This window comes from Elephantulus edwardii, unplaced genomic scaffold, assembly GCF_000299155.1.
Source record: "Elephantulus edwardii isolate Elephantulus edwardi_28Jun2011 unplaced genomic scaffold, EleEdw1.0 scaffold00080, whole genome shotgun sequence".
Classification (NCBI taxonomy): Eukaryota; Metazoa; Chordata; class Mammalia; order Macroscelidea; family Macroscelididae; genus Elephantulus; species Elephantulus edwardii.
In genome coordinates this window covers 12,032,721-12,043,647 of record NW_006399830.1, presented here as the reverse complement: position 1 = coordinate 12,043,647, position 10,927 = coordinate 12,032,721, and the positions used below count along the sequence as shown (strand labels likewise).

Sequence of the window (10,927 nt, the reverse complement as noted above, 5' to 3'; positions counted from 1 at the left end):
AGGACAGGCAGCCCTACAGTTTGGTGGGCTGTAGGAGGGGCAGGTGGCCAGGCCCACTGGACGAGGGCAGGACCATGGGCAGGGAGTTGCCACCCCGTTCGTGCCAGCAGGTGTCCAGGATGGGGTAGAGCTTGCCCTGGAAGTCAGCCTGGAACGTGTAGAGCAGCCGCAGGTCGTCGGGGCGGTCGGCGTCGAAGAATGTGAGCTCGCCTTGCTCGTAGTGCAGGTAGACCCCGATGCGGTGAGGGTGGCCGGCCACGGGCAGCGACACCCGGGGGCAGCCGAAGGCCTCGTACACGCGCCCCTCCTTCAGGCCGATGAGCCACACGCCATGCTCGGGGGACTTGCTCAGCTTGCCCTTGCGGCTCGTCGTGCCCTTGATGACTCCCAGGCGCCAGTCGGTCTTTCTGCCCACGACCACCTCCCAGTAGTGGCGGCCGCAGGAGAAGCCCCGGCTGGCCAGGACACAGGTGCTGTAGTCGAAGCCCTCGGGCTGGCTGGCCCGCCGCTGGGCCAGGAGCCCACACTGCACCACGGTGTTGCCTTTGGAGAGCTCGAGGAGGGGGTGGGCCGTGGCAGGGTCCAGCTTGAGAGACTCAGGGGCTAGGGGAGAGAGGGGAGGACCGTGCTGAAGCCACACGGGAGGCAGCAGACTGCTCCTGGGGCTCATGGGTAGCCCCTCAAGGAGGAAACCGGTGCCTAGCTATCTTTGAGCCCCCTGCCCTTAGATGGGGTGACTGACTGACAGAATGACTGAATGATATGTGAAGGGAGGGATTCTGGTGAAGACTGAGGTGGAGGTGTTGATGGAAGTGTGCAGAAGCAGCCTGTCACGTGTGTCCCACAAGATTTCTGGAGGATCGCCAACCACTGCAGTTGGCCATTTGAAGGGCACAGTCACACGTGAACTCCTTGCTAGCTGCCAGCTAATCCGTTTACTCCAAAAGCGCAAACAGAATTCACTGTTCACGGGCTGCAGCTGGTCTTCTCCTGTTTTGCTCTCTATAAGCTGTTTTTACCTCTGTTCGGTGAAAGCCATTTACTGACTGAGCTCCTTTACATACAAGCTGTATGTACGCTAGTAATAAACTGAATGTCTTTACCTCATTTTGTCAGAACAACGGCAGTCCCTTTTTAAGTCCTAAACTGCCCATGAGGTGGGAAGGAGTTGTGTTGCTAACATAAGGGCAGACAGTTCAAATCCACCAGCTTCTCTGAAAGTACAACACGGTCTCCTTTTGTGTGATTTACTGTCTCTAAAACCCCTCTGGTCAGCTAGGACTCGGTTCCAGCTCTGGTACAAAACAACAACAATGAACACAATATATAGAGGCAGTGGTGGTTCAACAGAACCACTGGGTGTGGAGTCACTGTGATTCAGAGGCTGTTAACAAGAGCGTGTGTGTGTGTGTGTGTGTGTGTGTGTGTGTGTGTGTACACAGAAAAACATTTTACAGACTGCCAAGACAACAAGAGTGAAACCAAGTTACTCCTTGGAAGCAAGGATTTTGAAGCTCTATCTCACGTAACTTTGGACATGCTGCCAGGAGGGGCCAGTCTTTGGAGAGGGATGTCGTGCTTGGAAGGGTAGAGGGTCAGTGCAAGAAAGGAAGACCCTGAAAGAAATGGATTGGCACAGTGACTGGGGTAATGCGGGTAGGTGTGTCAGAGGGAGTGAGATTGGCTCGGGATAGGACAGGGTTCACAGCCTGTTGTGCACAGGGTGACTCAACAGCACGTAACAACATATCTGAGCATAAACACGTGCACACAAGCAGTCTCCAACTTCTGGTGAACCACGCTTATGACTGTCCACTTTTTACAACATACACTGTTGGAACACATAATTTGCTGATGTAATTTTCATATATTTACCTGCAGGTATATATGAAGGCAATAATGATGAACTTTTCTTTAAAAAAAAGAAGAGGTATTCATTGTGATTTGGGTCACAACTGAGTTACCACAGAGTTGTCACGCTAGAACCCCGTCATAAATTCGTGTTCTAGACTCAAAAAAGCAGCCCTAGCAGAATCGCCTCTCTCTACAGTGAGGAACGTCAGCGCAGTGAGTAGGTTACGCTGGTGTGTACGGCTGGTGTGTATGGTATGGCCCTTCTAGCAGGCCTCTTGCAGCTCCTAAGAGATGACTGGGTGGGACTATGCAAATAGAGCTCTGGTGGCTTAGTGGCAACAAGCTGCACTGCAATCTCGAAGGCACACAGTTCAAATCTGCCAGCGGCTCCGTCAGCTGCTCCACTGAAAGATGGGCATTCTCTTCCCACGCAATTAACCGCCTCTGAAAACCTGGCGGAGGGTCAGCTATGGGTTAGTTCCAATGTGATGGCACACAACAACAACAATGCAAACAGCAGGTAGTCTACGGAGATTGGGCAGTTTTGCTAATGCAAGGCAGGTGTGTGGAATCATTGTGGAGGCCTGGGTTTATCCTCCTGCTGCGTTTAAAGGGCGACAATTCTGGAAGTTGAGGTGGGGGCTCCTTATTACTGTTAAGGTCAGCCGGGAGAGGCGTGGCTGCTGCCATCTGGGAGCGTGAGTGATACTTGGGGGTTTTCTGATGCTTGGAGATGTGTGAGGTGAACGAGTTCCTGTGCCAAGTAGAGTGAGGGGATTGTGGTGGGTCTGCCAATCCACAGGGGCAAGAGGCCTGAACGCCACTGGGCAGCAGGCTTTTTGGCGGAGTGGGATGCCTGCAGGCACGTCTCAGAATAGCTAAAGAGCTTTGCACGAAGTGCCCAAGCAGGGTAGAGACCAAGGACCAAGACAAGAGATGAGGGCCAGGGGCTGAGAGAGAGGCCTGCCTGCCTCCATGAAGCCTGCCTGACTGAAGAGCTGTCTCCTGAGTTACTCCTGATACTTCCATGCCAGTTCTGATCCTGAATTGTAACCTGTTACTTCCAGGCACGCACAGCGTGTGGAGTCTGTGAGCTGTGAGGCAGACGCAGTGTGTGCTGGGAGAGGGGTAGCTAATGTCAGGACTGGGAACAGCTGAGGCCTGGGGCCTTGTCTGGCTGCCAGCCCACAGGAGGCAGCTTTGGGAGGATTCCAATCCTGATGATTCTGCTCGCCCTCCCTCCTGAGCTCTGACATTGCCTGACGCTGTGGCGTTTTTATACTCTGAGTGATTCCAATGACGTTGCCAGTCCCTCAGCCAGGAGGAGAAGGAGCAGAGTCCAAGCCCAGGCTGTTGGGGAGCCCCTCATCTCACCACTCCCCCACACCCGCGTTCCCTCCCAGTCTCTCCAGCTAGACACTGATACAGTGAAAAGCCTTGCACCCCCACCGCCAGGTGGCCACCCTCAGGGACCTGGCTCAGGGCCTCACCTGGGAGAACTTTCCGGAAGAGCCTTTTCCACACAGTCAGCTTGATGTCGGCCTGGTGGAGGCCTGGCTTGAAGGAGATGGGGCTGAACGCGCCTTCGAAGGGCCGGGCCTGCTGGAGCTCCGCTCTGGGTGCAACGTTGATAGGAGAGTGAGGCCCCTGGCGGCCCACCCCAGCCATGCAAACCCCATGCCCAGAGCTTGGAACAGGGCGCGCTCAAGGTGTCCCTCAGCCACTGCTTCCTCCCTGGGGCTCTGGTGGTGTAGTCCATGGGGTGGGGCACTGCGAACCAAGAGGCCTCTCGTCTCCAGCAGTTCGAATCCACCAGCGGCTCAGTGGGAGACGGATGAACAATCTCCCCCCATTAAGATTTACAGCCTGGGAAACCAGCTAGGGGGTCGCTATGAGCCAGAACCGACTGGACTTGGGTCTATTTCAGACGCCCCTCCTGGGAGCGCTTCTCAAAGTGCACAGCCACCAGCAGCAGCCTCCCAGGGAATTCTAGGGTCTCACTTCAGAGCTGCTGACTCAGAAATTTTAACAAGCCCTCATGGTGGTCCTGGATGTCAGGGGACCCTGACGCCTTTTGGAGTGCACACCTGCTCTACACTGAGCCAATTGGGGCTCCCACTGGCTCCTTTAGACCAGTATTTCTTAACCAAATCGTCCCGAGGCCTAAAACTAATCTCAGAAGGCAAGATGCTCATAAACAGTCTGAGAAGGCTGCAGAGCTGTGTGAATTGAGGGCTTGGTGGGACTGAAAAGTGGATCGCGTATTCTTGTATTCTTATAAGATGCGTGTTTCTGGGCTGCTCACTGGGGCTACTACTCCCCTCTCCAACCTTGGTGAGCTCTTCTCCCCCAGAAATGGTGAACTCCTTAGAATTCCCCAGACTGTTCTATGCCACGTGTCCACATGCCTCTGCTCCCCAGTCTGATGGCCTATCACTTCTGTCCGTCTGCACCCCTTTCTTCACCGATTCCCCTACAGCTTAACAAGAGGAGGTGCCCATCTTTCTCCTGCTGAGCTTCTTGTGGATTCGAACTGCTGAAGAGGAGAAGCCTTTTGGTTAGCTGCACAACACTGCCTGAAGATTGACGGATACTGTGCAGCTTGTCCCAGTCACCCATCCAAGTAAGAGAGGGGGCCGAGCTTGAACCCTGAAGCGGGGACACAACTTTCATCCCTGTGTTCCCAGGCTCAGTGCAGAGCTGGACTTGGGGATCCCTGGTGGGTTATGAGGGACCAGATGGATGGGACGTTCTCCCTTGGAGATTGTTACCTGGAGGCCAGAGAGTGGTATTTCTGTAAGACACAAGAGAGGTTGGAAAGGTAGAGGTGTGGGTAGGAAGGGGGAAACGGGGGGACTCTGGGGACCACTCCCTCGTCCACTCACCCGGATGAATTCATGGTGGCTCTCATTACTGAACTGCTCCAGCACACGCTCAGCCTGGACCATCCGCTCCCGCGTCCCTTGGGCCTGCTCCAGCTGCACGTCCAGGGAGGCCACGAGGCCACGGGTGTGGCCCTCCAGCCCCTCTAGACAGCGGGCTTTCTCCTCGTCCACCAGGTGGTGCAGCTCCTGGAACTCACGGCGGATCACCCAGCTGAACACGTCCGACTCATTCTGCACAGGGAGGGGGCCGTCACAGGCAGAATCAGGGGAGCTGCACAGCTGGGGTGGCCTTCCCTGGCTTCTTGGCGTGGCTGGTCCTACCCGGATCCCAGGCAGGCCATGTGAGCTGACTTTTACAAGCTCAATGTTATAAGGAGTCCTCGGAGAGGTAGCAGGTGGGAAAGCCTTGACACATTCGCAAATCATGCAGAAGGACTCTGCTTTCACCTGTTTTTGTGACTTATCACAAACTTCATAGGGGAAATGAGCTGGGGCTCCCAGGCCTCCCTGCACAAGCCGGGGTAATGTCACCCCCTCTCAGGTATGAGAGGGAATGAGACACCATGTGAGGGCGAGTACACACAGGTCGGCCTGCTCTGGTCCACAGCTGCCGTCAGGACCCAGCTGAGGTCTCCCAGCCTGTCCAGGCCTGTGCCTCAGCGTGCTGCAAGGACACCACAGTGAGCGACTCTGAGCCCCTGAAGGTCAAGCAGACAAGCGGCGTGGGGTGCAGGCAGAGCCAGGGCCACACTGGCCGCTGTTTACCTCTGCGGCTCAAGTTCTGGGTTATCTCAGTCCCAAGGGCGGGAGGACAAAAGCCAGTTTAGACCCAATCCAGAGTCCTCTTCTCTCCGTTGGGATTTTCACTCACCACACCCACCCCAGCAAGCCTGGAATCCTGGCTGCCTCTGGGAGGCGTGGGTTTTTGTAAAGGGTCAGCGGGAAGTGGACCCTAGGACTGTCAAGTGCCTGGTCTTGGGGTCGAGGGTGCGGAGGGTTCACTCACGACAATTCGGGTCTTGTTGTTGACCAGTTTGGCGATGTGCTCATCCACTTTCTTCTGCTCCTGCTTTAGGTCGGAGATGAGGCTTGCTAGCTCCTCCTAGAGGAAGCATGTCAGAGCCTGAACCGCTGAGCCCTGGACCCACTCAGCTCCCGTGGCCCCTCTCGGATCCCGCAGGCCCACTCTGCTCCTGCAGCCCCACTCAGCTCCCGTGGCCTTGCCCTTCTTCAGAGAATTCCAGGGGCCCCAGGCACTTCTGAGTGGAGCCTAGAGAGCTCTGGTGGCCTAGTAGCAAGAAGCTGCGTTGCAATCCCGAAGGCAGAAGGCATGCAGTTTGAGGCCACCAGCTGCCACCAGGAGTAAGATGGGCAATCTCTTCCCGTGCAATTAAATGCCTCTGAAAACCTGCTGGAGGGTCAGCCATGGGGCGGTTCCGACTCGACGGTAAACAACAACCCAACAGTGGAGCCAGGGCAGGGACAGAGCTGCCTAGGTGCCCATCACTACAAAATAGAAATGGCCAAGCTAAGAGAGAATCTCTGTGCCATCCTTCTGTGGACATGGAGGCTAAATGTTGCTGCAGCTGCCTAGAAGCCATCACACAGCATCCAGGACTGGTGATTCCAGTCTGAAGTGAATACTTCCTACATGGAATTCTGCCAGAAGGATACTCATCAGGTAATTCCCCAGCCAGCTCAGGCTTCCAGAAGTCCAAACTTAATAGGCACTTGATCAGGCCTCCTTACAAAAAGGCTAGCCCCAAGTGAGGCTTTCTAAGACAGATGGTGCATGCTGTGGTACAGGCGAGAATCCTGGTGGTTCCCCCTGCTTATGCACGACCTGACTTCGTCTCCAGCAGACTTGGACCCCACATAGAATTGGCACTCTCACCAGGCTGACATGAACTTACTTCTCCTGAGCTGTCTTGGTCCCAAATCTGACCTAGCCTTTGGAGTCTCAACGAGAATCACCTGCAGACCTGCTCCATCCTGTGACCAAAGCCTCTTCCGTTTGTGCTCAGGGAACATACAGACGTAAGTGAGATGATTCCCAACCTGAGAGGTCAGCCACAGGGGCTTTTGGGAAGGGAGCTGCTGAATCAGGCATGGGGATAAATGAACATGCCGTAGCGGTCAAGACACACTCAGCACATCTCACAGTGGCCAGAGAAAGACAGTCCAGGTGTGACCATCCTGAGGTGTCGGTTGTTACGTGCTGTCAAGTCAGAACTGACTCATGGTTTTCCAAGTCTATAAATCACACAGGAGGAGACTGTCTTTCTCCCTTGGATCAGTTAGTGAATTCGAACCACCTGCCTTTGCCTTCAGGTTTGCAGCACAACTCTTTACCACTAGGCCACCAGAGCTCCCTTTTCTGAAGTTGAGAGGTATTTTAACTTTGTCACCTCAAGAGGAAGCGAAATGACAGAAAACCCCCCACAACCACCCAAAACACGAAACCTAAGTGCACAAAAGGAATTCCATAAAGAAATGTAATGCAGTTACATCACAGAATACTGGAATCAGACAGTGCCCCACGCAGGGGCCGGGCTCATCCGCAGAGATGCTGCCAGCCCACAGCGTGCTTCTCTGCGGGCTCCACCCACCAGTCACGCCAGGGGGCAAAGAGGGACAATCTCCAGCCCATCACTATGAGCCAGAACCAACCCAACAACAATAGGGGGAGAGAGACCTGACTGTCTCCTGGAGTGTTACCAGCTCACATACCCAGCTGGTAAGTGAAAGGTTGGAGGTTTGAGTCCCCTCACAGACACTTTTTATGAAAGGTATGGAGATGCGCCTCTGAAGCACCGGCCATTGAAAACCTATGGAGCCTAGTTGTATTCTGACACCCGTGGGGTTGTCATAAATTGGAATCAACTCAGTGGCAGCTGTCATTGTTTTCCTGAGCCAGCCCTCGCTCTCCTTCCCTTCCCACTTATATACTGATGGCCTCAGTGCTTGGCTTGGTCCTTCAACCTCATTCATTAGTCCACCCTCTGGCCAGGAGGATCTAATCACTTCACCTCTCTGCTTAAAAACCTTCCAGAGCCTTCTCCCCACAGCTCTCCAAATCAACCCCAGTCTCTTCCGGCGGTACACAAGGTTCCCCTGATGGACCCTGCTTCCCTCCCCCTCTCCGCCTCAAGCTTTGTGGGATGGTTCCTCTCTCCTCAAGCAGGCCACACTCTCTGCCTCCTGGTTTTCTGCACATGCTGTCTTTAAACTAGGAATGCTTTTCTTTGTCTTCTTTTCCTATTAACCCCTGCTGGCCATTCAGGTTTCTCTTAGAGGCACACTTCCTCCAGGAAGCCTTCCCTGACTACCTGAGGCCATGCTGGATCCATACTGATCTCACTGCTGTTTCCCTGTAGTTAACCTTGACAGCAGCCTTGGTGGACACACAGATCTCTCTCCCAAATCTCTGCACTGAGCTCCCCCAGAGCAGGGAGTGTCCTGCTGGTCACTGCACCAAAGGCACAAGCACAGCACCTAGCAATGGGAGATCTCAGTGAAGTCTTGTGGAAGGAAGGGGCCAGCGGATGAGCTGGCCAGCCCTGTGCATGTCTCCAACTTGTCTCCTAAGTTGAGGAGCAAAGCAAAGCTGCCCAGAGAACTTAGCCCAGGAAACTAGCTTGCAGGGCTCCCCCCCTTTCCCGCCCCGGCCCCTGCATGTCTTCACTCTTCAATTTCACTCCTCACAATCGCCCGTGCCAAGTCTGCAAGCTCCTGTCACAGGCTTCACTTCCGAGGACCCTTCCTGTCCTTTCCTAAACAGATGGCAGTGGAGGGAAAACGTCGTTATTGTAAAATCCAGTACAAACCCAACCCTATCTGCCTCACAGAACCGGCCGAGGAGTAAGTTCTACAGAGGAAACTGTTTTGTAAACCCTAAATGAATTAATTAACCTAAAGTGGAATTCTTCTTCTTGTTATTGAAGGATGCCTGGCAATGCAGTGGTTAAAGACCTTAGCTGATAAGTGAAAGGCTGTCAGTTCGAACCCACCAGCCCTTTGTGGAAAGATGCGGCAGTCCCCTCCTGTACAGATGCTGAGCTTTACGAAGCTTACTGGGCATTCTGCTGTGCCTTGTACGGTCGCCAGGAGTTAGAATCAACTCCGAGGGGTGAGTCTGGTTTGGTTGTTACTGTTCGTCTCTGTTAGACCATAAAGGCAGGAATTCATTGAGTGAATAAAAGCATTGCGAGTACTGACTCTGGAATTCAGCAGGGAACCAAAGTCCCTGAGAGGTAGCCAGGGGAACATTCCAGATACAAAGAGGGCAGCAAAGAAAGATCAAGCAGAGGAGAAGCGGACAAGTGATAAAGGGGTTTCCACCATCACTTAACCCCATCACTTAATTACTGCAGTGCCCAAAACCTATTCTTAGCAGAGACTCAATATGTGGTAAGTAGATGGGTGAGTGAACGACTGTCCGCTGCCCCAGCGCAGAGCTACAGGGAAATCAAATCTCACGTGTGAACCTCTTTTTGTAGCAGGTGATGGGGCCAGAGAGCCCTGGCCAGGCTTCCAGGGTCTGCAGACCCAGCCCGACTCCTCTGTGCCCCTCCACAGCCTCCCTTCCCACCTTCATGCGGCTGTGGACAGTGGAGACAGGCGTGACGCGGTGCTGCTGGTGGGCGCCCAGCAGGCCACAGAGGCCGCAGATGAGCTCCTGGTCCTTCTCGCAGAAAAGGCTGAGTGGGTTGCGGTGGTGCGTGCACACCTGGGTCTCCGTGTTGCTGGGAAGCTGCAGGGCTTCGATCACTCGGGCGAGGGACACGTTGGGCGGGGAGCTGCTGCTGTCCACCGCTTGCCGGCACACAGGGCAACGCAGCTCAGCGTCCAGGTGGCAGGACAGAGACAGCAAGCAGCCTTTGCAGTAGGAGTGGCCACACTGCAGCATGAGTGGCTCCTTGAAGAGCTCCAGGCAGATGGGGCACTGGAGGCGGTCCTCCAGCTCCAGCATGCTCACCTGCCACGCCATCCACCTGCACAGCTGAAACACAGAGAACAGGCCCCTCACTCCTCTGCTGTGCCCACCCCCAGGTCCTGGACCCTGGCCCGAGTCCACTGGGACCTCAGGCCTCAGTTTCCCCATGTGTGAAGCAGAGCGCTACCCAGAGAATACAAAAGCTTGGGGGGATGAGCTTCTGAGATAGTGGGAAACAAAGGGGCAGCCACGGGGCCATCTGGAGACATGCTAGCACCGCCCATTCCAGTGCTCACAGAAGCCCCGCCTGGCCAACCACAAAAGCCAGCAAAGGCCATTAGCAGAGCGAACGACTGGGCCTTCTCAAACTATGGGACAACGGTTGAGAGGATTATCATTATTACATTGTTCTTTCTGAGTTCCACCATCACAGTCCTCTGTGAAGGGATTCTGGAGCACAACCCAGAAACCTATGTTTAGGATAGACATCCCAGGTCATTCTGGAGCAGGGAGTCCGCAAAAGGACAACATTCTTCCAGGGACTCTCTATCCCTCCTCCCACGCTATGGGAAGTGACAGTCAAAAAAAGAGGGGTGCCATGCTTGCTGCCAAAGCAGAGCCCGGCAGAGCTGGGGTGCTGTGGTTCTCGGTGTCTTGCCACCCACAGAGCCGCCCACTGGCTGCAGACCAGCACTGACCTGATGGGGTTACTCGACCAGTGGTGTCCCCCTCTTCTCTTTGCAGAGACAGCAGGAGCAGAGAGCTGGGACTCACAGCCAGATGCTTGCCCCACTGCCCAGTCTCTGCCCTTTTCTTCCTGTCCTTCCCTTTCCCAGCAACACCCCTGCCTGAAGGTCACCCAGAATCAGGTGGAAAGTAGGCCACATCATGGGATTGGGGAGGCAGCCTCTGTTTGACCGGCTTTGATAATGGCAAGATTCAGGTGTTTGTTTTGGCCAGGTGTGGGGGAGGGAGGCGGAGGGCTGGGAGGCGGAGGGCTGGGCCCCACCCCACACTCCTTAGGAAAACCTCTGGAAGAACATGCGTGCTTGGAATTCTTCTCAGCCTGGTTTTGCTTAGAAGTTTGAAGATAAGTTTTCATTTATGTAGCCTTTAATTTACCTCTACTAACAGAGATTGAGATTGTTCACAGCTTTAGTTTGCTCGGCTCCATAGTCAACACTCTTGTCATCACTAATCAGGAAATTAAAAGGCGCATTGCCATGGGAAAGTCTGCTGTTAGGGACCTCTC

At 54.5% G+C, this 10,927-nt stretch overlaps 1 protein-coding gene across 1 annotated transcript; it reads right to left on the bottom strand.

Annotated features, from left to right (window-relative positions):
- TRIM50 (tripartite motif containing 50) lies at positions 1-9,733 on the bottom strand. Its single transcript, XM_006889688.1, has 6 exons — positions 9,331-9,733; positions 5,746-5,841; positions 4,740-4,970; positions 4,626-4,648; positions 3,345-3,469; positions 1-603 (listed from the first exon to the last, which is right to left on the bottom strand). The coding sequence occupies exons 1-6, from the start codon at positions 9,727-9,729 to the stop codon at positions 14-16; spliced, it is 1,464 nt and encodes a 487-aa protein (XP_006889750.1). The 5' UTR covers positions 9,730-9,733; the 3' UTR covers positions 1-13.
- Between the last annotated feature and the right edge of the window lie 1,194 nt (positions 9,734-10,927).